Source organism: Cervus elaphus, chromosome 5, assembly GCF_910594005.1.
Source record: "Cervus elaphus chromosome 5, mCerEla1.1, whole genome shotgun sequence".
In the NCBI taxonomy this organism is placed as follows: domain Eukaryota; kingdom Metazoa; phylum Chordata; class Mammalia; order Artiodactyla; family Cervidae; genus Cervus; species Cervus elaphus.
The window spans coordinates 95596349-95621604 of record NC_057819.1 but is presented as its reverse complement, the minus strand read 5'-3'; the positions used below and the strand labels follow the sequence as shown (position 1 = coordinate 95621604).

The 25256-nt window shown below is 39.5% G+C and overlaps 1 protein-coding gene across 1 annotated transcript in view; it reads right to left on the bottom strand.

Annotated features, from left to right (window-relative positions):
• RPA1 (replication protein A1) overlaps window positions 1-25256 on the bottom strand; it is a 44330-nt gene that overhangs the window by 16380 nt on the left and 2694 nt on the right. Inside the window, exons 2-6 of the mRNA XM_043903360.1 lie at window positions 23471-23521; window positions 21669-21747; window positions 20898-21006; window positions 9196-9284; window positions 1484-1576 (exon numbers count right to left, since the gene is read on the bottom strand). Of these exons, the coding sequence (XP_043759295.1) occupies window positions 1484-1576; window positions 9196-9284; window positions 20898-21006; window positions 21669-21747; window positions 23471-23521 (421 nt within the window). The remainder of the gene's footprint in view (window positions 1-1483; window positions 1577-9195; window positions 9285-20897; window positions 21007-21668; window positions 21748-23470; window positions 23522-25256) is intronic.

Here is a 25256-nt window from a genome sequence, read left to right as displayed (position 1 = left end):
AAACGACAATTTAGTCCAATGATTTCATATCTTCTATACCAAAATATTTCTTCAACATGGCATCTGGGTAGAAATGTGTATCTTCCATTATTCAGCATTTATTTACTGAGTTTCCACAGGAAGTACCACACTATTCTGGATATTTGTAGCACTCGATAAAAAATAGACAAAAACTGTCCCAGATCTTAAAATTTTCTAACTCGGGAGTCAAGAGACGACTTACACACACAGCAGTAACAATTACCTCAAGGTAACTCTAGGAAGCACACACTCTCTGTAGACTATCTTAATGTGTATGTGTAGAATATCGCTTTAGTATACACTATACAATCATAAAAACACATACACATCCAGTTTGCATGCTGGCCGTTCCCCCTCAATACACTTCCAGTCCTTTTCCTTTCAGCATCCAGTTATGTGTTTAGGGAATGTTAACTGATTTTTTTTTTTTAATGGATCTCAATATAAGCCAAAGATAGACACGAGGATAAATCTGTCAGGGGTCAGACAGTGGGGAGAAGTATAACATACTATTTGTACTTCAGCCTAAGAAAGTGAATCCTTTTGGGGTACTTACCATTTTAGATAATCTATTTCCTCATCTCCCTCCAACACTACATAATTTGAGAGCTATATATAAATAGATCCACTTGTAAAGGGAGATGGCTAGAAGATAGCTATTACAAGGCAGATAAAAACATCAAAGATTAGTGGGGAAAAAGACATGCCTCCTGAAAGTTTCAGAGAAATGTTAGTGACGTTTTAACCCTGCTTTTTTTTTTTTGGAACCTTAGCACTGAGGAATAGAAACTAATCGTTGAGGGGAGGGGAGGAAGTGTGTATGAAGCTGTGACAGAAAAAAGAAACTCTAAAAATAAATTCCAACCAAATTCTACAAATCATAATTTTCACTGGTGACATCCCACACGAAGAGGTTCCTAAAGGAGAGGCCAGAGAGTAAACAAAGTGATTCCATTATAGTCTCACAGGACCTGCCGAAGAGAAAGTCAGAAAGAAGAAACTATTTCTCATCCATGAGACAGAAGCAAGACCTATGACCAACATAAATGATACTGTCTTCAAGCTAAGATAAATACTCCCAAGAGCGCCAAACGGGAAACCTGGAGAGAGACAAACCAAATGAATAAGTGGCTCCTAGAGAGCTAAAAGGCGAGAATTTAAAAGTTATGTAATTCACATAGTCAAGAGGACGTTAAGTGAGAAACTACCAGATAAATTATTAACAGAGAATAGTGTATCATTCTGATTTTTTTTAAAAAAGCATATTAAGTATCTTTAAGACTGTCTTTAATCATTTTTTTCAATCACACACTTTACAATGAAAATTGGAATTATTCTTTGCAAGAAGCAACTGTCATGTGTGGCATTTTGGAAACTCCCTGTAGTCCCAGATTAAATTGCAAACCATCACTCAAAAGCCTGCCGCACACAATCAGCACGCGTCCTCGGGTGGCAGCCTTACCCACTCCTGGGCTCCCATTCTGTTGCTGGGGCCTGCTGGTTGGTGGACTGGCTGCTGAGACAGGAGGAGGAACTACTGGCTGCTGTCCGTGTCCTGATGATCAAAAGGGAAAGACCATTTTAGTGCCAATAATTTGGGTTAAGAGATTTAAACTTAAGCAGAAGAAATATTCTGAGAAAGTGTAAATTTGTGATTTTTGTCAAAGACTCTCCTGGGTCGGAATTCATGCTGGGGCACTTGATTGCATGCAGCGAAAGTGCTAGGGGTTCACTTTTGTTTTCATTACCTAAAAGGTTGGCTCCATTTACCTTTCACCTGCTTATAATTGATGGCTTTTGGTTTTAATGAGGTTCTCCCCTAAAGCCTTGCCCATTTCTCCTGCGTGAACCTGAAGTAAAGTCACTGGGCTGAATCTGTGACATTACCACTATTTCCATAGCAACAAATCGATGTTATCAACAGAACTGTGTTCGCGGCAGGATCTATCAGAAGAAAAAGCTGGGTGGTAACAAAAACCTAAAAGCAGTTCAATTGTCTCTGAAGTGCTCCTGCTTCAAAGGGAAAGAAGACATTCAGAAAGGATTCTACCCTTTCCCTCCCAAACAAAGCAACCTTATTCTGCAACTGACAGTTGGTGGAAAATAAGAGTTGAAAGCGCCTTAGGTACCGTGAAGCGAGTGAACTGTCACAGCAGGAGAGATGAGGATGGAGTTCAGAAGCAGGTGTGTCGGGGAGACAGGGAGATTAAAAGGAAAAAGGAGGGGAAACAAACATGTCTCTCAAGCAGAAAATAAGAAAGGCCACAGCATCAGAGTATTTATTTGGTCCTCACCCTTTCTACAAATGTTGATGAAACTGAAGAATGTTAAAATATGCTAATTAAAAAAAAAAAAAGATTTATGGAATTTGATGTGGCCTTTGTGAGTGGCACTAAAAGTAGAAGTCAAACCTAATCTGGGCTGATCACCAAGAGTGCTTGCGGCACAAAAGTGCAGCTCAAAACATTTCCTAGACAGCCCTAAGAAGAGACACACGGTGAGCCCCCCTAGAATAGCTCCCTGCCTGCCACCTTGCCTCTGCTTCTTCCATCCCTGGGTTTGTTCCCTACCGGGTTTTCCAAGGCCTTAATGCAAACAGGTGTACTGGGCACTGATTTTATTTCCTTCTGCGAATGTTCCTCCTAACTGGTACCACTAAAGGAGAGTCAACTGTGCCATGAGAGTGAACCAAACTTAGCATCAAACTAAAAGGGTTAAACAGAACTCCAGCTCTTCCTACGGAGAGAACGGAGAGGCCTTATTTATACAGAAAAAAGAGCCAAGATTATTGACAATGAATTTTTGTGTCTGCTTTTCAGCTTTTCCATTACCTCTTAACTTCCAGTGTCACAAGAGATTGCATGGGAGAACTGTTCTCCTCTGGCAGTGTGTCTTATGAAGGAACATTCTGAAATTCTACAGTGAACCTTCCTTTAAATTAGTAGGGAAAAGATGAATTGCTCCACAAACAATATTGAGTCCAAATAATTGGGAAAAAAATTTAATCTGTATTTTTACCTGCTTCGGGAAATTTTATTCAAATGAACCAAATAATTTAAACAGTCAAACATGGAGCCATGAAGATACACCAACGCCTTCTGTACCCCACCCTAGTTCCTCCCATGCTCCGACAGTCTCAAACACATCAACACTCCCAAGTCCCTTCCTCCCCACCGTGCCTGCTTCTCCAAGCATCTGCTAATAAATAGGACATGGTCACAGGATCTTGCCAATCTCTTATGTTAATTTCTATCAAAATGTAACTAACCTTTATGCCGTATCTGTAGTAGAAGGGTGGTTACCAGGGACTGGTGGGAGTGGGGAGAGATGGTTTAATGGGTACAGGGTTTCCGTTTGGGATGATGGAAGAGTTCTGGAGGTGGATAGAAGTGGCTGCACAAGGGTGACTGGACTGAATGTCATTAATGATACACTTAAAAATGGCTAAGATGTAGATTTTATGTTATGTGTATTTTACTACAATTTTTTAAAAATGTAACTTATCTATTTACCTGTTGTGAGATCAATATTTTAAAACATTTTAACATATGGGTTAAAATTAATGTTAAAATTTCTTTTTAGTAGTACATAATAGCATAGTTTTATAACCATTGGATTCTTAGAGTCAATGAAATTTAGTATGTTTTAACAAGACTCCAATTAGGCCCTGTAATAGACATGTTCGTAATAGCTACAATTTTTTGAATGCTTACTTAATGCACCAGGTACAAGGTTAAGTGCACTATTCCACTTACTCTTAAGCCCTCTACGTAAACAGTATTATTGTACCCAATTAACAGATGAGAAAAGTGGGTTTAAGTGGTCAAGTAACTTGCCCAGTCACACAGCTAGGAAGAGGCAGAACCTTGTCTTGAACCCAGGTCTGTATGGACTAGATCCAATCAACTTCACTATCATCTAGTTAATTTTTAATCCTAAACAACCAATTCTGGCAGGCAGAAATATGATTATATAGAACATAACTAATAACTACAATATCCAGCAGTTACAAAAAACCACTAATAGTAAAATAATAGCTAAGAAAAATTAGACAACAGACAATAGAGTATACAGATTAACAAAAACCTCCGTTTCTACCAGTAATTACTTTCTTTTTTTTTTTTTTTATTTTTTTATTTTTTATTTTTTTAGTAATTACTTTCTTAACAATAACCACAAAGAATATAAGGAAGAGTCAATCCAATAAATACAATTTCTCATTGGTAGAAAATAAAGAGTCAGGCTGGAAAAAAATTCCAACTAGTATCTTTCAGTAATGAGTGACACTAATAACTAAGCAACATATTAAGAAATTTAAATCTTAAGTAAGATATTATGGTTAGAAATAGTGCAGGTACATAAGACTAATATACATACTGATTTTTAAAAAATACATAATGGTAAAGACAGGATATTTACAACCATCCAACCCAATATTGAAGGAAACATGAGCTGTGTTTGAATTCTACTTCTCATGTTTTAAAAATTCTCTAAGTATCTTCACTCTTTACTTAATGTGGTACTAGTACCATGAGACAATTTCAGTGCACCTTTTGGAATTTCTCTGCCTGATTCTGGACTGGGTCTCATGAGTTAATTTTACTGGTCACCTGACATGTTACACGTCTGGGTTAGGTGCTGGGAGGATACAAATCTAACTTTAGTTCTCTTCTCACTAATAACAGTCTCTTTGCTTTCCAATAAACAATTAGAAACCATTTCTGTGAAATACACCCATAAGGTAGTAGTCACTGTAACAAAGCTATTTCATGATGGCCCAAGTAACAATGTGTTATTGATCTAGTTACAACGAAATTCAATAGCAAATACTCTTGAACGGCAAAATCTCTGCCTCATTCCTCTGCACTTTAACAGACCCTAAAGAAAGGAAGAGCCAGTGGAACTGAGCACTGAGACAAAAGGAGTGCTTCTCATAGTTCTATGGTCCTCACCCCAAGTGGTAATTATCCTTCACCCCTTCCAACTCCATCTTTATTACCTCAAATACTCTGCCCCTGAAAGACAACATGTTCAAAGCAGCCAGTCAATTAAACACAACATAAAAAATGTAAGAAATTCAGTCAAAGGTAGTAAGCTGGGCAAATCACCTCTCCCTCAAGCCTCTAGCATCCAGAGATTTCATAGAGATGCTAAGTATTGCTTTGTCTTGGCTTGCCTTCCTAAAAGCTGGGAATAAGAACAACTTACATGCTCGTTTTAACAACATTTTATCATTGCAAAACAACTGTGATGTTCCTATTTAATATCTTAAAACTTTACCTGAATAGGCTGCAGCTTCCCTTTTCCTATGTAAAATGCCAAATTAATATGTTTGGTATAGGTAAAAATTAAAATCTAGAAGGCTCTACTTCTGAAAGAAGCATGGTGACGATCAAGTCCCAAACCTTCCCTTCTCCTAAAAATCATAGAGTGACAAGAGGAATGAATGCTCATACCATAAACGAACATCCCATATAAGGACTGCATCTTTAGTGAAGCTAGGGGAAAGAGACAAATGGCAGATTATGCGAAAGTGAAGCCCAAAACCTCACAAATCAAGACATCACAACCGCAAGAGAGAAGCAGCATGGATGATTCAGACACAAACAATAAAGTCTCGCCAGCACTGGAATAAAACATGGGTGACTGCCTTTGTAACTCTGGCGTGAGGAAGATCTTCCCAACTACAGCTCGAAAATCCAAAGTCTTAAAAAACTGGAAAATACAACTTCATAAAAACAAAAGAAAACTGCTGCATAGCAAAAAAAACACCATAAGCAAAGTCTGAAAGACACTGTAACTTGTATCAGAGATGAAGGACTAATTCTATTTTTTTTTTAAGATCTCTTAAAAATTGAGAAGAAAAAGATAAACAACTCAAAAGAAAAATGGACAACACAACAGTTCACAGAGAATATAAAGCCCTTAAACATTTAAAAGGATGCTCATATTGCTCACAATACAAACTAAACACTACACTGAGATCTGACTTTTCATCTATCAGATTGATCAAAAAAAAAATCAAAAGATTAATAACATACTCTGTTGGCAGAGCTGTGAAGAAACAAGTATTTTCACATATTGTTGGTGGGAATGCAAAATGATACTATCCTATGAAGGGAACGCAAGCACATCTACCTACCACAAAAGCATTTATCCACCGATCCAACAATCTCACCTTTAGCGATCAAAGCCCCTCTGCCTATATACCTGCATATGTATAAAGTTATCTGCTGCAGCACTGTCTTAACAGCCAGAGTATGGAAACACCCAACTGCCCATCAATAAAAGGCTGGTTAAACTATGGAATTGTCACACAACACAATATGCTATACTGTCAATAAATAAATAAGTAAAAATGAGGAAGATCTTTAAGTATATATATGAAAATATCTCTAAGCTGAAATTAAAAAACAAAAACAGGACTGAGAAAAGAGAGGCAACATAGTGTACATACTTGTCTAGCTCTTCAGAGTTGTTTTTTTTAATCCTACCTTTGGTGTAAGCCAAGTGGATTATGAGTGAAAATATGTAATTTATGTACTTGGTTATATTTTCATTAAGAAAACCCTTGAAGGACAAAAAGAAACCACTAAATTGGTTACCTACAGAGGGCAGCAGCGAGTACAAACAAGACAGGAGGAGGCAGGGGCAGGAGTAAGATTTCTCTAAATACTTAATTTTAGAGTTTTGACTGCGGAAAGACATAACTATATTATCTACTCAAAATATAAAACAAAAATTAATGTTTATTTTTAAAAAATATGTCTCTCTTAACATTTCAACTTTGAAAAGTATACAAGTTTTAATGGACAAATATGTGAACACAAAGCAGAGAAACAGCTCTAAGATTTGAAATAAACTGCCCCCGGTATAGGAGCCAGAGGACAAAGAAGAGCTGGGCAGGGAAATGCTTTTTTGGTGTTGCTTCAAAGAACACACTTGCAAAACTATTGGACTTGTAAAACCATGTACAGGACATGACAGAATAACAGAGGCCAAGATGACCCTCCCACCAAAAATAACAAAAAGAAGGCAAAATATTTATGAGACAAACGATTCTCAGGATACTGGACATTAAGCAACAAAGGACAGTAATTCTGAGACAGAGGAAATAAACAAGGTGAGTGACTGTACCAGATTACTGGAAGCCCTGAGGGTTTCCAGGCTGTGACACAGGAAGTGGGCATGGAGGAAGCCCTGAGTTAAGGAGATGGAATCGAGCATCTGGGGAATCAAGACATGGAGGGTTCTCAGGACAGAGTACCAGAGAAGAGAGCTGCATGAAGAAAGACCTCCAGAGATGATGGAAGGTTCCCCTCAAGGAGTCGGCAGAGTACTGGCTGGCTGATCTCTAGGTGGAAACTATCAGAAGCCAGGGAAAGAAAGAACCACCTGAGAAGACCTTGGGGATCAGTGTCCGATGCTCACAACAAGCTAGAAATAGCACCTGTACCTAACAGCCAGAATGGAAAACTTCATATTCACGAGGCATCGAGTGGGATACTCTGACAGGTCTTGCCTCTGTACTATGAATAACCAGAGCCAGAATAAATGCCACTCTCTGATCCCATCTAACAAATTTTAAAAGCAACATCCCAAAAGATAAAACTGTTTCCAAATAATTTAACTGTATCCCTGAAAAAAATTCAACAATACAAGTTTCCAGCACTCAACAGGGTATGAATCACAATGCCTGAATTCATTCCAAGATTACCAGGCACACAAAGCAGAAAAATATTCTTGATAATAAGGAAAAAAAATTAACTGATTAAAATAGACCAAGAACTGATACTGATGCTATTAAAAAGCAGAGATCATTTTGCCAACAAAGGTCTGTATGTATATTCAAAGCTATGGTTTTTCCAGTAGTCATGTACAGATGTGAGTCGGACCATAAAGAAGGCTGAGAGTCAAAGAATTTATGCTTTCAAACTGGTGCTAGAGAGGATTCTTGAGAGTCCCTTGGATAGCAAGGAGATTAAACCAGTCAATCCTAAAGGAAATCAACCCTGAATATTCATTGGAAGGACTGATGCTGACGCTCCAAAACTTTGGCTACCTGATGCAGAGCCAACTCACTGGTAACACCCTGATGCTGGGAAAGATTGAAGGCAGGAGGAGAAGGGGATGACCAAGGATGAGATGGTCGGATGGCATCACCAATTTAATGGACATGAGTTTGAGCAAACTCCCGGAGATAGTGAAGGACACAGAAGCCTGTCAGGGGGTCATAAAGAGTCAGATACAACTGAGCGACTGAACAACAACAACGTAAGTAAACTGTTTCTCTGAGTTCTGGAAGCCACTGTAGCAAATTAACATAACTGAGGGCTTCCCTGGTGGCTCAGTGGTAAAGAATTCACCTGCCAATGCAGGAGACATGGGTTCAATCCCTGGTCAGGGAAGAACCCACATGCTGCGGAGCAATCAAGCCCGTGTGCTGCAGCTACTGAGCTGATGCCGCACAACTACCGAAGCCCACAAGCCCCTTGCTGTGCTCCACAACAAGAGAAGCCACCACAAAGAGAAGCCCCAGCACCACAACTAGAGAGGAGCCTCCGCTCGCTGCAGTCAGAGAAAGCCCATGCACAGCAATGGAGACCCAGCAGAGCCAAAAACAAATTAATTAATTAAAAAAAATTAACCTAACTGAATCAGAAGAGGGAATTGGCGGAATCCACAATTTACAGCCAGCTGGTCAGAAGCACAGATAACAGGCAGGACTTTCAAAAGAAGGCAGCAGTGGTGGGTGGTGGGGTCAGGGGCGGGGATAAGGCAGTCTGGTGGGCCTGAGCCCTTATCCTGGGAGATCGGATGCTAACTCCAGATACCCAGTGACAGAACCAAACTGAACTGTAGGAGACCCGGCTGGTGTCCATAGAGAACTGGAGAACAGCTTATTAGGGAGGAAAAAACCCACACATCTGGTCACAGCCAGAAATATGTATGATTGTTGCGTGCAGAGAAAAACAGAAGAGAGGTTTTTCCTTTACAGAGTCCTACCATCATTTTTTCAGTATTAAAAAAAAAAAATCTGAAAGAGTAACCTGTTACTTTTTCCTAGAGTAAGGCCCCCCATAGATGAACAAATGAAACTATAGCAAAAGGAAGCATTCCAGATCTATTAAGAGGTATTCAGCTGAGTGTTACAACCTATAAAAAACATTTTACCTTCATTATAAGGCATTGGATTGCCAATCTTTGATCCAACTGCTTCAGCTGATTTCAAAACTTCTAACTCCATCAAAATAACCACTCTCCTACAAAGGCAAAGGAAACGAAACATGTTAGAAAAAATAAATTCAGAAGCCCTTAAAATGATAAGCTACTTTAAAAGCCTTCCCCCAATAATCATTGTGATAAAAACTATTTCCCTTTGTCAACTGTTTTTCATTACTGAATAACTTGAGAACTATATGATATCAATTCTTACATAAATATTCCCCTTAATCTTTCACTGCATCATTATCAAGGCCTTTTATGATTGCAGGGTTCTCATTTCCCATCTAGTTTCTTAATTAAAATGCAGTGTCCTTACTACATACCGTATCTTCAAGGAGCAAATGACATGATAAGAATTTAGATTACTAAACCCAACAATATGTGGCACAACAAGAGATAATCTGTTTTTAGAAACATATACTTATCTGAACAATTACCCTTTCCCTGTGAAAACCAACATGACTATAGATTTTTTTTTACGGGGTCTTTTTTTTTTAGTACTTTAAAGTCTTTATTGAATTTATTATAATGTCACATCTGTTTTTTGTTGTGGTTCTTTGGCCACAAGCCATGTGGGATCTTGGTTCCCCAAACAGGGATTGAACCTGTACCCCCTGCACTGGAAGGTGAAGTCTTAACCACTGGACCACCAAGGAAGTCCCCAGAGATGTTTTTCATGTGATTACAATTAATTAAGAACTTACAGTTCTCTGTCCATCTTTCACTCTGATTAAGACCTCTCGGTAACTTCTCAAGGACCTATGACCATGAGTGAGAAACCTTTTCACATGGCCGATGTGCTCAGTGAGCTCTGGCTTCGCGCTAATCTCTCCAGTTGATCTTGCTTTCTTGTGGCACACCGCCCTCCACCATCTGTTTCCTCCCAGCTCCTGGTGTATGTCATGTTCTCTCCTGCCACAGGCCTCTGTACGTGCCTCTTTCTGATTGTGAGGGTCTCTCATTCTGCTTCATCTAATATTCATTTCAAACATCAGGTCTTCAAGAGACGCCTCTTTAATCTTTGCTTTAGATCAGTCTTCGGCTATACTCCTTTCTACAGCCATCATTTCCTTCCTTCAGATCACATCTCTCAGGTTTAATTAACACAGGTTGACATACAATGATTAATATCTCGGTTAACTGCATGTTCCTCATTTGATTATTTACTCACATATATGATATAATTTAGTTGTATATTCATTATTGATTATCTACTCCTCCTCCTAAGCTGCCTGTTCAGTCATGGCAGGTATCCTCCAGGGTACACACACCTCAGCAACTGGTCCACAGTGGTTCTCAATACATGCTTGAACAGGAATGCCATGATCATGTTTGTATTTTTTTTTTAAACTTTTTAAAATTTTTTTATTTATTGGCTGTGCTGAGTTTTGATTGCTGCTCGGGCTTTTCTCTAGTTGTGGTAATGGTGGTGGTTGGTTTAGTTGCTAAGTTGTGTCCGACTCTTGCAACCCCATGGACTGGAGCCTGCCAGGCTCCTCTCTCCGTGGGATTCTCCAGGCAAGAATACTGGAGTGGGTAGCCACTGCCTTCTCCTATGTTCGTATTTTAAAAAGAACTGCAGTATGAAAGACTCTGAGGGGAACACAACTGGAGGCAGGGGGAAAAACAGAAGAACTGATGGGGGCCTGAATTAGCACAGTCTCAATGGACATTAAAAAGAATAGACAAGGAATGTCCCTGACAGGCTAGTGGTTAGGACTCAATGCTTCCACTGCGGGGAGCACAGGTTCAATTCCTGATCATAGAACTAAGATCCCACATGCTGTATAGCACAGCAAAAAAAAAAGGGGGTGGGGGAGCTAGTCTGGAGCAGTAGTTAAACAACAGTAAGCCCAACCTCATTGTGATGTATTCTTTAAATGGTCTGACTGCTGTAATTTGGATTTTCACATATAACTCATCAGTTTGTGCAACCTTTAGCAGGTTTTCATATCAAGGCTATATTACTTCAATAAAATAAGCTTGAAACTATCTGTTCCTGAATATTACATACAGATTCACTATTTCAAAACTGATAGGTATTTAGCAGTGGATATTTAACTACCTTCCAAAATTATCCAAATTACTCCAGAACACAGAAAAAAACGGAAGGCTTGTTAATCATTTAGCATTAGCCCAATAACAAAGCCTAAAAAAAAAACTAATAAAACCACTAACTTTATTCTGTAATATACATACATCCTAAATAAAATATTAGTAAGATAAATCCAGCAGCACATGTAAAGAATACACACAATACCAACTTAGAGAAAACACAGATGACAAGGACACATTACGACTTTATAAAGATCTAATCAGCAGAACTGAGACTGTGGGAAACAGTGAATGAGGATAAAGGACAAATGACCTGGTTTCTTCAACAAATAAACACTCAAGGAAGAAAAAAGGGAGGAGGAACCTATATTCACAGAGACTTAAAAGAACTATCAACCTACTTCAGTGTGAGCTTCCCTTTGGATCCTGGTACAGATAAATTATTCACACACACACACACACACACACACATGAATACTTGGAAACTGAACAGTGACAAAATATTTGGTATTTTAGGCACTAAAATAAAGAGTTTTTTTTTAAAAAGAACTACTACCTTTTAAAAATATATACTAGGGATTTCCCAGCCATAAGAGACCACATATTACAAGATTTCATTTATGTGAAATGTCCAAAATAAGCAAATCCTATAGACAGAAAGTAGATTCATGGTTGTCTAGGGATGGGGAGGATGGGATGTTTGTGGGTGATAGCTAAAGGGTGCAGGGTTTATTTGGTGGGTAACAAAATATTCTAAAATTAATTGTGGTAATGGCTGCACAACTGAGAATAATAAAAACTATTTTACACTTTAAATAGATGAATTGTACAGTGTATGAATTATATCTCAAGAAGATGTCACAAAAAAGAAAGGAAGAAAGAAAGAAAAAGACCAACTCTGGCACAGACACAGGACTAGACAAACAGATCGATGGAAAAGATGGTAAACAGACACAGCCAGATAAGTGGAACACCAGTCTTTATCTACTTTTGTCACCAACCATCAATTCTCCACATAGCTATCAAAATCATCTCTTGGAAAGTTTAAAAAATTTAAATCAGATCATGCCAATACTCTGCCACTCAAAAGCCTATAGTTTCCCATCATACTCAGAATAAACTCCTTACCGTAGACCTCCCATGATATGGACCATCCATTTGGGAAAAACTAAGCTAAATTCTTTGTTTATATCCCATATAAAAGTAAACCTCGTATCAAATCACTATGTTGTACACCTAAAAATAATATTATAAATCAACTATACTTCAATAATAACAAAAACCCAAACCTTAAACAACTTAAAATAATCCAAATGCTTTTAAAACTAAAAAGCAGAAACAAAATAAAATCTCAAATGAACTGAAGTCTACTTAAAAAAATTCACCACAAGTGTCTGAAGCCAAGAAATGTTTTCATAACCCAGTCAGGAAGTTTCCTAAGCAAAATACAAAATTCAGAAGCCATAAAGAAAAAATGCACAAAACTAACTAAATTTAAAAAAAGTTATTAACTCCTTATCATAAGATACCATAAACAGACTATGATAAAGTGAGATAAAAGAATTACTTGATATCCCTCATTTATAAAAAGCTTCCCCCTACCCTACCCTCAGCACACACACAAAAGACAAAGTATATAATCAAATGCTATTCCAAGAAGAACTACAAATATCAATAAATGTATGAAAAGATACTTGACCTCACAAACAGGAGAATTTATTATATTTTAAATTAAAATAATGAATAGCAATTATTTTTTAAAAATCTGTAATACCTAGTACAATATGCCAACAAGGTTAAGGGGAAATAGGTATTTTTTCCCCTAAAAAACAGGTTCGTTGAAATATAACTCATATACCATAAAATTCACCCTTTAAAAGTACAATTCAGGGGTGGGATGTGGGAGGGAGGGTCAAGAGGGAGGGGACATATGTATACCTATGGCTGATTGATGTTGATATATGGCAGAAACCAACACAATTCAGTTCAGTCACTCAGTCACGTCCGACTCTTTGCGACCCCATGAACTGCAGCACGCCAAGCCCTCCTGTCCATCACCAACTCCCAGAGTTTACCCTAACTCATGTCCACTGAGTTGGTGATGCTATCCAAGCATCTCATCCTCTGTTGTCCCCTTCTTCTCCCACCTTCAATATTTCCCAGCATCAGGGTCTTTTCAAACGAGTCAGTGCTTCGCATCAGGTGGCCGAAGTATTGGAGTTTCAGCTTCCACATCAGTCCTTCCAATGAACACTCAGGATTGATCTCTAGGATGGACTGGTTGGATCTCCTTGCAGTCCAAGGGACTCTCAAGAGTCTTCTCCAACACCACAGTTCAAAAGCAGCAATTTGTTGGCACTCAGCTTTCTTTATAGTTCAACTCTCACATCCATACATGACTACTGGAAAAACCAAAGTTTTGACTAGATGGACCTTTGTTGGCAAAGTAATGTCTCTGCTTTTTAATATGCTGTCTAGGTTGGTCATAACTTTTCTTCCAAGGAGTAAGCGTCCTTTATTTCATGGCTTCCAGTCACCACCTGCAGTGGTTTTGGAGCCCAAAAACATAAAGTCTGTCACTGTTCCCCTTGTTTCCCCATCTATTTGCCATGAAGTGATGGAGCCAGATGCCATGATCTTAGTTTTCTGAATGTTGAACTTTAAGCCAACTTTTTCCCTCTCCTCTTTCCCTTTCATCAAGAGGCTGTTTAGTTCTTCTTCGCTTTCTGCCATAAGGTTGGTGTCATCTGCATATCTGAGGTTATTGGTATTTCTCCTGGCAATCTTGATTCCAGCTTGGGCTTCCTCCAGCCCAGCATTTCTCAGGATGTACTCTGCACATAAGTTAAATAAGCAGGGTGACAATATACAGCCTTGACATACTCCTTTCCCTATTTGGAACCAGTCTGTTGTTCCATGTCCAGTTCTAACTGTTGCTTCCTGACCTGCATACAGATTTCTCAAGAGGCAGGTCCGGTGGTCTGGTATTCCCATCTCGTTCAGAATTTTCCACAGTTTATTGTGATCCACACAGTCAAAGGCTTTGGCCTAGTCAATAAAGCAGAAATAGATGTTTTTCTGGAACTCTCTTGCTTTTTCGATGATCCAGCAGATGTTGGCAATTTGATCTCCGGTTCCTCTGCCTTTTCTAAAACCAGCTTGAACATCTGGAAGTTCATGGTTCATGTATTGTTGAAGCCTGGCTTGGAGAATTTTGAGCATTACTTTGCAAGCATGCGAGATGAGTGCAATTGTGAGGTAGTTTGAGCATTCTTTGGCATTGCCTTTCTTAGGGATTGGAATGAAAACTGACATTTTCCAGTCTTGTGGCCACTGCTGAGTTTTCCAAATTTGCTGGCATTTTGAGTGCAGCACTTTCACAGCATCATCTTTTAGGATGTGAAAGAGTTCAACTGGAATTCCATCACCTCCACTAGCTTTGTTTGTAGTGATGCTTCCTAAGGCCCACTTGACTTCACATTTCAGGATGTCTGGCTCTAGGTGAGTGATCATACCGTCGTGATTATCTGGGTCGTGAAGATCTTTTTTGTATAATTCTTCTGTGTATTCTTGCCACCTCTTCTTAATATCTTCTGCTTCTGTTAGGTCCATACCATTTCTGTCCTTTATCGAAGCCATGTTTGTATGAAATATTCTCTTGGTATCTCTAATTTTCTTGAGGAGATCTCTATAGTCTTTCCCATTCTATTCTTTTCCTCTATTTCTTTGCATTGATCACTGAGAAAGACTTTCTTATCTCTCCTTGCTATTCTTTGGAACTCTGCATTCAAATGGGTATATCATTCCTTTTCTCCTTTGCATTTTACTTCTCTTCTTTTCACAGATATTTGTAAGGCCTCCTCAGACAACCATTTTGTTTTTTGCATTCCTTTTTCTTGGGGATGGTCTTGATCCCTGTCTCCCACACAGGGATATGGAGAAGGCCATTCCCTTCTCCAGAAAGCAATTATACTTCAATCAAAAATAAATAAATTAAAAAAAATATATAATCCAGCAGTTTTTCACATATTTACAGAGTTGGGCAAGCAGCACCATGATCTAACTTCAGATCATCCTACCACCTTGAAAAGAAACCCTGTTCTCCAGGGCAGTAACTCTCCTTTCCCCCACCACGGGGAGCCAGGAATCTAACCCATGTCTGTTGCCTATTCAGAAACAGGTTCTGTTATACAAGGATCAAGAGTATGTTAATTGGTTTAATTTCTACAACACATGGCCCTGACCCCCACAATTCTAATTCTTGTAATCAACTCTTATGAAGTAACAGCATAAGCATGTAAAGATAAATGTACAATGATGACTGCTAAAGCACTGGTTGGAATAAATCAGTGACCATCAATAAGGTAAGGAATAAACCTGGTCGCACACACACACTCAGGTTTTCAGCAGAGGTAGGAAGGAACACATGGCATCCACCCGTGACGGGAAAGAATGGAGCTTGAGTTTTTGTACTCAATCACAGCAAAGCGCTCCACCCTCCCCTATCCCATGCTCTAGAGGACAGAAAGTGGATAGAAGGCACCACTCAAGCAAATCAGGGCAGCCTGGGGTGGCAGATAACAGGTCCCAAGTGAGAAGGTTGGCAAGGAGATGGACCTAGCCTAGACTATGTCAGAGCAAATGAAGTCTGGACAGAGCTGTCCACGTTAAGCACGTGTGTGTGTGCGCTAAGCCACTTCAGTCGTGTCTGATTCTTTGCAACCCTGTCGACTGCAGCCCACCAGGCTCCTCTGTCCATGAGGATTCGCCAGGCAAGAACCCTGAAGTAGGTTGCTATGCCCTCCTCCAGGGGATCTTCCTGACAGGGACTGAACCTCAGTCTCTTATGTCTCCTGCATTGGCAGGCATAAGATAAAAAAGAAATAACACACACACACACAAAGAAATAACACAGTAGCAATGTAACACACAACAGTACATAAAAATAACAGGAACAGAGGAGGCAGAGACAATTAAGAATCCAATCCAGAAAAAAGCATAAGCCAAGAAAGGGAATACTTTCCAAGTGTGGCTTGCAAAATAAGACCAAGAATTCAGTAAAAGTCAAAAGATGAGAAGAAACAAGAGACTGAGAAGCAAAGAGGGCTTGAAAAGTTAAGGAAGGACTTCCTTGGTGCCTCAGCGGTAAAGAATCTGCCTGCCAACACAAGAGATGGGTTTGAACCCTGATCAGGAAAGAGTCCACGTTCAGAGCAACTAAGCCCCAGCACCACAACTACTGAGCTTGTGCTCTGAAGCCCAGGAGCAGCAACTACTGAGCCCATGTGCCCCAACATCAGAAGCCCGAGTGCCCCAGAGCCTGTGCTCCATAACAAGAGAAGGCAACACAATGAGAAGCCCGAGCACAACCAGAGAGTAGCCCCTGCTCTCCACAACTAGAGAAAACCTTGCACAGCAATGAAGACCCAGCACAACCGAAAAAAATAAAAATAAGTAAGATTGTGTGTGTGTGTGTGTGTGTATCTTTAAAAAAAGTTAAGGGACAAGAGAGAACAGAAGCAATATCTAACAAAGACCAAACTATGTAATGTGTCAGGAAATCTTAAGCCAAGGCATGCCTTAGAAAAAAAAGACTAGAGCAATCTGAAGACATATATGGAGAACAAAGTTATCCACAACGTAAGTGAAAACCGGAGCTCAAGTGAAACAGAAAAGGTCATTAAGGAATAACAATGGAAAAATTTCATCAAAAAGAACTGACTGCAGACTGAAAGAGCATACACCATGTACCAGAAAAGAAAAAAAGAGGAACAACTGACATTGAGACATGACCTGGTTAAGTTATTGAACTTGAAAACCAAAAAATTCTTCTATCTAATCCACAGAATTCATTCACGCTTCATAAAATGTCTTAATGATGCCCTTAACAGCGAAAGGATCCAGGATCACGTATTATATTTAACTACCGTATCTCTTTAGACTTCTTCAATGTTTGAAATTTGAAAATCAGTTACTTTATAAAATGTCTATCAATTTACCCTAGGCTTCCTTGTGATTGGATACAAATTATACATCTTCGGCAATAATATAACAGGACTGGAAAAGGTCAGTTTTCATTTCAATCCCAAAGAAAGGCAACCCCAAAGAATACTCAAACTACCACACAACTGCACTCATCTCACACGCTAGCAAAGTAATGCTCAAAATTCTCCAAGTCAGGCTTCAACAATACGTGAACCACGAACTTCCAGATGTTTAAGCTGGTTTTAGAAAAGGCAGAGGAACCAGAGATCAAATTGCCAACATCTGCTGGATCATCGAAAAAGCAAGAGAGTTCCAGAAAAACATCTATTTCTGCTTTATTGACTAGGCCAAAGCCTTTGACTGTGTGGATCACAATAAACTGGAAAATTCTGAAAGCGACAGGAATACCAGACCACCTGACCTGCCTCTTGAGAAATCTGTATGCAGGTCAGGAAGCAACAGTTAGAACTGGAACAACAGACTGGTTCCAAATAGGGAAAGGAGTATGTCAAGGCTGTATATTGTCACCCTGCTTATTTAACTTATGTGCAGAGTACATCCTGAGAAACGCTGGGCTGGAGGAAGCACAAGCTGGAATCAAGATTCCCGGGAGAAATATCAATAACCTCAGATATGCAGATGCTGCTGCTGCTGCTAAGTCACATCAGTCGTGTCCAGCTCTGTGCGACCCCATAGACGGCAGCCCACCAGGCTCCCCCATCCCTGGGATTCTCCAGGCAAGAATACTGGAGTGGGTTGCCATTTCCTTCTCCAATGCATGAAAGTGAAAGTGAAGTTGCTCAGTCATGTCCGACTCTTAGCGACCCCATGGACTGTAGCCTACCAGGCTCCTCCGTCCATGGGATTCTCCAGGCAAGAGTACTGGAGTGTGTTGCCATTGCCTTCTCCGATATGCAGATGACACCACCCTTATGGCAGAAAACAAAGAAGAACTAACTAGCCTCTTGATGAAAGGGAAAGAGGAGAGTGAAAAAGTTGGTTTAAAGTTCAACATTCAGAAAACTAAGATCATGGCATCCGGCCCCATCACTTCATGGCAAATAGATGGGGAAACAATGGGAACAGTGACAGACTTTATGTTTTTGGGCTGCAAAGCCATTGCAGGTGCTAACTGCAGCCATGAAATTCAAAGACACTTACTCCTTGGAAGAAAAGTTATGACCAACCTAGATAGCATATTAAAAAGCAGAGACATTACTTTGCCAACAAAGGTCCATCTAGTCAAAACTTTGGTTTTTCCAGTAGTCATGTATGGATGTGAGAGTTGGACTATAAAGAAAGCTGAGTGCTGAAGAATAGCTGCTTTTGAACTGTGGTGTTGGAGAAGACTCTTGAGAGTCCCTTGGACTGCAAGGAGATCCAACCAGTCCATCCTAGAGATCAGTCCTGAATATTCATTGGAAGGACTGATGCTAAAGCTGAAACTCCAATACTTTGGCCACCTGATATGAAGAACTGACTCATTTGAAAAGACCCTGATGCTGGGAAAGATTGAAGGTGGGAGGAGAAGGGGACAACAGAGGAGGAGATGGTTGGATGGCATCACCGACTCAATGGACATGAGTCTGAGTAAACTCCGGGAATTGGTGGTGGAACGGGAGGCCTGGCATGCTGCAGTCCATGGGGTCGCAGAGTCGGACACGACTGAGTGTCTGAACTGAACTGAATTGACACTATGTTCTCACTGCATCCAGTCAGGCAACACACTGACTTCTCTTTGTCCCATTACTTGTAATGTTAATGTCAACAACTAGAATAAGGTGCCATCTGCCAGTTTTCACTGCTGTAAATTGCTTCTTTTCCTTTTACAACTAATAATTATGCTGTGTGGGGCGTGGGGATATACTTTAACCCTAAAAATAACTTGTTCCTCATCAAAATTTCACCACCTGTTTCAGCATCTGTGGTCAGCTGAATGAACACCCTTGACCAAAATACGTCCACATCCTAACGCCTGGAACCTTCCACCACAAAAAGGGACTCTGCAGGTGTGATTTAATTAAGGGCTGAAGTGGCGTTTTTATACCAGATTATCTGATGGGCACTAAAGGCAACTACATATATCCTTCTAAGAAGAGGGAAGATGGAGTTCCCTGGTGGTCCAGAGTTAGGACTCCACACTCCCACTGGAGGGGGGCACAAAATCGATCCGTGACTGGCCAACTAAGATTCTACAAACCATACTGTGCAGCCAAAAGGAAAAAAAAAAGGAGGTAGAGGCAGAATTGGTACAGAAAGAAGGGGTTATGTGACCATGGAAGGAGAGACTGGTGTGATGCAGCCACAAGCCAAGGAATGCTATTTACCACCAGAAGCTGGAAGAGGCAAAGAATGGATTCTCCCATAGAGCTCGGAGGAGTCTAGCCCAGCCAACACTATGCTCTCTGCCCAGTGAAACTGATGTCAACTCCGGACTTCCAGAAATTATTCCAGAAATAATTTGTTTTAAAACATCAAACGTGTGGTATTTTGCTAGAGCAGCCACAGGAAACTTACACAGCACGTATTAAATGTATCTTGCATATATGATGGTCGCCGAATGGTGATTTTCTAATTCTGTCAATCCATCTACATTTTTAGATGGTATTCCATCCTAAGAAAAACTTTCTGTTCCCCCTCATGTATTCATTTATTCAGTATGGACTTACAAATTCCTACTTTATTCAATAAGTTGTAATGCTACTATTTTTATTTACTTTGGCTTTTTTAAAAAAGTTTTTTGGCCACACCGTACAGTATGAAGGATCCTAGTTCCCCAATCAGAGACTGAACCTGGAACCGTGGCAGTGAAAGCATGAAGCAACAACCACTAGATTGCCAGGAAACTCACAGTTTTGATTTTTAAACTGCCCTAGATTTGGCAAGTATGACTCTGCATGCCACCAAAAAAAAGTATTTCAGCAATGGTTACTCAGGTGTGACTAACAGTTCGGTTCACCACTGTGTCTCTAGCATGGAGCATCATGTAGGTACTCTACAGTACTCTCTGTTGGCTGAAGAAAGTGTTGACTATGAAAGATTCAAGACTGCAGAAAAGGGGAAGTGTTACAGAATGAATTACATCTTCTTTTGCCCTAAAAAGTGACCCTTTTTTCATTAAAAGACACTTAAAGAGAGAATCCTAGAATCAGTGCTGCTGAAGAGATTAGAAATATGAGTTCTACATTCGGCTTTCATTTCCTGCTCTGAAGTTTCCAGTTTGGTTCCATATTTCTGTCCTATTGGTGTCCCGTTTTCAGTCGCCTGAGTTCAGAACTCAATAGCTCTGAACTCTTGGCTGGCAGCTCACCACTGCCTCTTTGATTCCTAATTGAATTCTGGCATCCAATAAACTTCTATGTTCAAAAATTAGCCCCCATTTTACAACACAATACAACAGAAAAAAAACAAACCACAGGGATTTCCCTGGTGGTCCAGGACACACAGGTTCGACCCCTACTTGGGGAACTAAGATTCCACCACAGAGCAACTAAGCCTGCTCACAACAACTGAAGAGTCTGAGCACCCCAATGACAGATCCTGCGTGTTGCAACTAAGACCAGATGAAGCCAAATAAATAAATACTAAAAGAAAACCAAGACACCACATACCTTCCATCTTTCAGCGTGTTCACAATAAATCGGTTAATTTGGCAAATACAGTTGCTGGACAATCGCTCCTCCTCCACAAGAGGATTCAACTGTGTTGCCAACATGAAAGCTGAAAAGCAGAGAGATTACTTTAGTCTCTAAGACATTTCAGTCATGACAGTCTAAAAGCTGATCATACTTGTACCAGCAAAAGAAAAAACAACGCCTTAAAAGACATTCCTGAAATTAAAACTACTCAGACTCTGTACGGTAGAAAACAGTAATAATTTGCTGTGCATTTAACACCTGCTGCTTCGATGAAATTAAGTATTTCCTGAAGTGCCCCAAATCATCTTTTCAATCATTCAGGTTTCATGACAAAGACTAAAAAAAAATCTCTTCTAGGTCCTTCACCTTGTGACTAGAGATAGTAAGTATATATTCTGCAAATTCTCTTTCTCCCCGTAAAGCTTCCAATGCAGAAAAAAAACCCCAAAAGACAAGTGTAGGACAGCTAACCCATCATATCCACTAAATGTCAATATCATCCTAAGGGAAATTAATCAAAGAAAGCACAGAGCACCACTTAGAGAAAATTAATTAAGCCAAGTGGCAGCTTTCCACTAGACCTAGTCTATTGTTAGAATGCTCTCTGCCAACTGCAATTCTGTCTGACTGAAGACATAGCCAAGCAAATGTAGACTTCTGGAATGTTCCAATTACTGCAATCAGGGTGTTGGGTGTGCTTTCATTATTAAAATACAAACTCCTAGATTTATACATCATACATACAAGACAGAGTATTCAGTCCATCACTCATAAGCAGTCGATAACGGGGTGGACTATTCCCTGTAGTAATGGGACGGATGTTCTAGGAGAGAAAACACGATTCATTAGCCAGGTTGTCTGCCCAGTCCCCAGGGATAAGTAAACCTAAGCGGCAGGAGAATGGGTTTGCCATTAGTCCCACAGAAATAGAGCTGCTTGCCCACTCTCTCAACACCTAAATCCAAGCAAAAGAAAATTGGACTTGATGATTCTCCCACCAACCTCTCCTTATTAACATTACTAAACACAACATAGATAAAAACAAAATAAATTGCCAATACTCTTGTGTTCTCTCTCTCCTAACTCAAATTTGACTGAAAATTTAATTAAAAAAATAAAAAACGTACAACAAGGCACCTAATATAGGTAAGGTACTAAGTAGGAAACATGATAAAAATACAAAAGGGGTGGGGGGGGGCAGGAATTCCTTCCCCTGAAGAGGCTTACAACTGGGGTGGAGATGGAGGCAGAGAACAGCAGAGGTGTGCACATAATGACATGGGAGCAGAGCCAAGACATTTATTTCAGCCTGAAGAAAATCAGAGGCAGCTTTCTGAAGAAAATGAAATACGAAAACAGCCTTAAGAAGACTGGCAATGAGTTTGGGAGCAACAGGGAGACAAACCATTGGGCCTATTGACTCAGAATCTGTAATCATGGTTCAGAATTCTGCTCCTATTGATTTTTAAAATCCTCAGCAAAATTTGCAAACTCCTTAAATGACTGATAGGGTTAATCAAGAATTTTAAGGAGACAAGTTCTTTTTGGGTAGAGAGCTCCAGAGGCCAGATATGAGGCAGGTCTGAGCAAGACAAACCCCAGGGCAGAACCACCAAGGAAGCAGAAGTAATGATGTGTTTTTGTTGTTGTTGTTGTTTAGTTGCTAAGTCAGGCTTGACTCTTTTGTAACCAGACTAGTCCGCCAGGTTCCTCTGTCCATGGGGTTTCCCAGGCAAGAATACTGGAGCTGGCTGCCATTTCCTTCTCCAAGGGATCTTCCCAACCAAGGGATCGAACCCAAGTCTCCTGCATTGGCAGGCAGGTTCTTTGCTGCTGAGCCACCAGGAAAGCCCACATTCCACATTATGTAGAGATTATTTCACTCTGGGCTCTACTGACTTTGAAGGGTTTATAGGAATCCTATAATCTCCAGATGCTCACAGGTAGCAGGTGTTCTTGTTATAAGATTTTAATAGTTTATCTAGAATGCTAAAAAATGACAGATGCAAAGGCAACATTTATGAATAACGGAATGATGACGCACTGAACTTGGGTTAGAAAACTGTTCCTAAGATGAGATAATCAAGAGTAGGGGTTCAGCGGGTGGGCTATGGAGTCAGACCACCTGGGTACAAATCAGGGTTCTACTGCTTCCTGCTATATAAACTGGAACAAGTCACTTCCACTCTGAGCCTCAGTTTTCTCATCTATGAAGTGGGAATAACAACCATGTTGTAGCAAAAACAGAAATGATACTTTTCTTAAATAAAAATGGGTAGCAATATAGTATCCACCAATTATGGAAAGAACAGAAAGGCAGAGCCTCAAATTGGAACCTCCAGAGGTCAAACTCTGACTAACATAAAAGTAAAAATAAAGCCCGGTTTCTCTCTCAGAGTTACAACATGGACTGGACTAATTTTGTGATGATGAAGAGAATTTACAGCGGACAAATTTCCTAAAGTGGACTGTATATCCTCTATGAAATGTAATTTATAATTATATATAAGTTCAAAAATGTTTGACAAAAATATGCAGGTACTCACAATGACTTGGAGGATGGGTTTTATAGATGTATCTCCCTGTTGCATGATGGCCTGAAAAAAGTAAAAAAGGATTCTTGTGAGACAGGTGTTCAAATCATGATTAAAACTTGACATATTTTTAGTTTGGTATCTGGAATAAACCACAGATAACATTATTAAAAGACCCTTTTCAGAGCTTACCATTTGAGAATCCACTTTAAGTTATCACTCTGGACAAATCATAAAAGTGGGATTCATACCAACAATATACATTTATTTCATGTATGTATTCATAAAATACTGGCATCACATATGTACTCATTATTCATAACAGCACATTTATTTCCCTACACTGCCCATTAATTGGGAATTAGACAAATAAATATAGCAAAACCCTTAAAACAGAATATCATGCAGCCTCCAGAAAATGTTTATATACCACTAGTTGCCTCTTGTGAGAAGAACTGGGTGATGGGGGACACAAGTTGGAGGCTTAACTTGCACTGTGTATAACTTTTTGAATTGTCCAAATTCACCAAACTGCATATGGCTTGATATGCTACTGCATACAGTTTGATGTATTACAAACTGATAGTGTGCAAACCATATGCAATATAATTCCTATTTTATGTAAATCTAATTAAACTTCAGTAAATGTGATCTTTGTTTTGACCATGGCCCACAGCATGTGGGACCTTAGATTTTGACCAGGGATTGAACCTGAGCCCCTTGCATTGCACTGGAAATACAGAACTATAACCACTGGACTGCCAAGGAAGTCTGATTTTTTTTAAGTAGCCATTTCTGGGGAACAGAATTGGGGGAAGGGGGCAGCACCTTTCTGTTCTATCTGAGTCTAAAATCAAATGCATGTATTTCTTTACTACTCTTTTTATTTGTGCCATTAATAAATAGTGAATATTAAAACTAACTCTTCTGGGACACATAACATGACATATACACTTAAGGCAGAACTGACTTAAATTTTCCAAATTACCATTGCTAGTAAAAATACAAAGCAACGATGGTGATCATTTTGTAATGTACAGAAACATCAAATCACTATGGTGTGCACCAGGAACTAACCCTGTATTGTAGGCCAATTACACTTCAAAAACAAACAGGCAAATGAACAAACTCATAGAAAAAAAGAGATCAGATTTGTGGTTACCAGAGGCAGGAAGTGGAGGGAGGAGGAAAATCTATTCAAAAGTTACAAACTTCCAGTTGTGAGATAAGTACCAGGCTAGATGTAATGCACAACAGGATTAATATAATTAACAATGTTACATATGAAAGTTAGTAAGAGAGTAAATCCTAAGAGTTCTTATCACAAGGAAAAAAATACTCTTTTTTCTTTCCTGTGTGTAAAGTGACAGATGTTCACTAAACTGACTGTGGCAATGGTTTCGTAAGTCAGATCATTATGCTGTACACCTTAAACAGTGTGGTATTTCAATTACATCTCAGTAAAACTGGAAGGAAAAAAAATGCAAAGCAACAGAATGTAATGCTCAAAAGTATGTGTTCAAATCCTCAGCTGGTCCACAAACTACTTCTCTGCATTTTAATTTCTTCGTCTTCAAGACGGGGTTAAAGATAAAAATCTACCTTACAGGGTTATTTTAAGTACTCACTATAATGAAGTATCTGGCACATTGGAAACGGTCAAAAATATCAGTTCCCTTCCTCTATTACCTAGTTACTTAAGATAAAAATACTATTAATTCTATTTACCACAATAGTTCCATGAATAAGCTCTTATTAGCTCTTGCTGAAAATGTCCCTACTATTTGTGTGTGTTAGT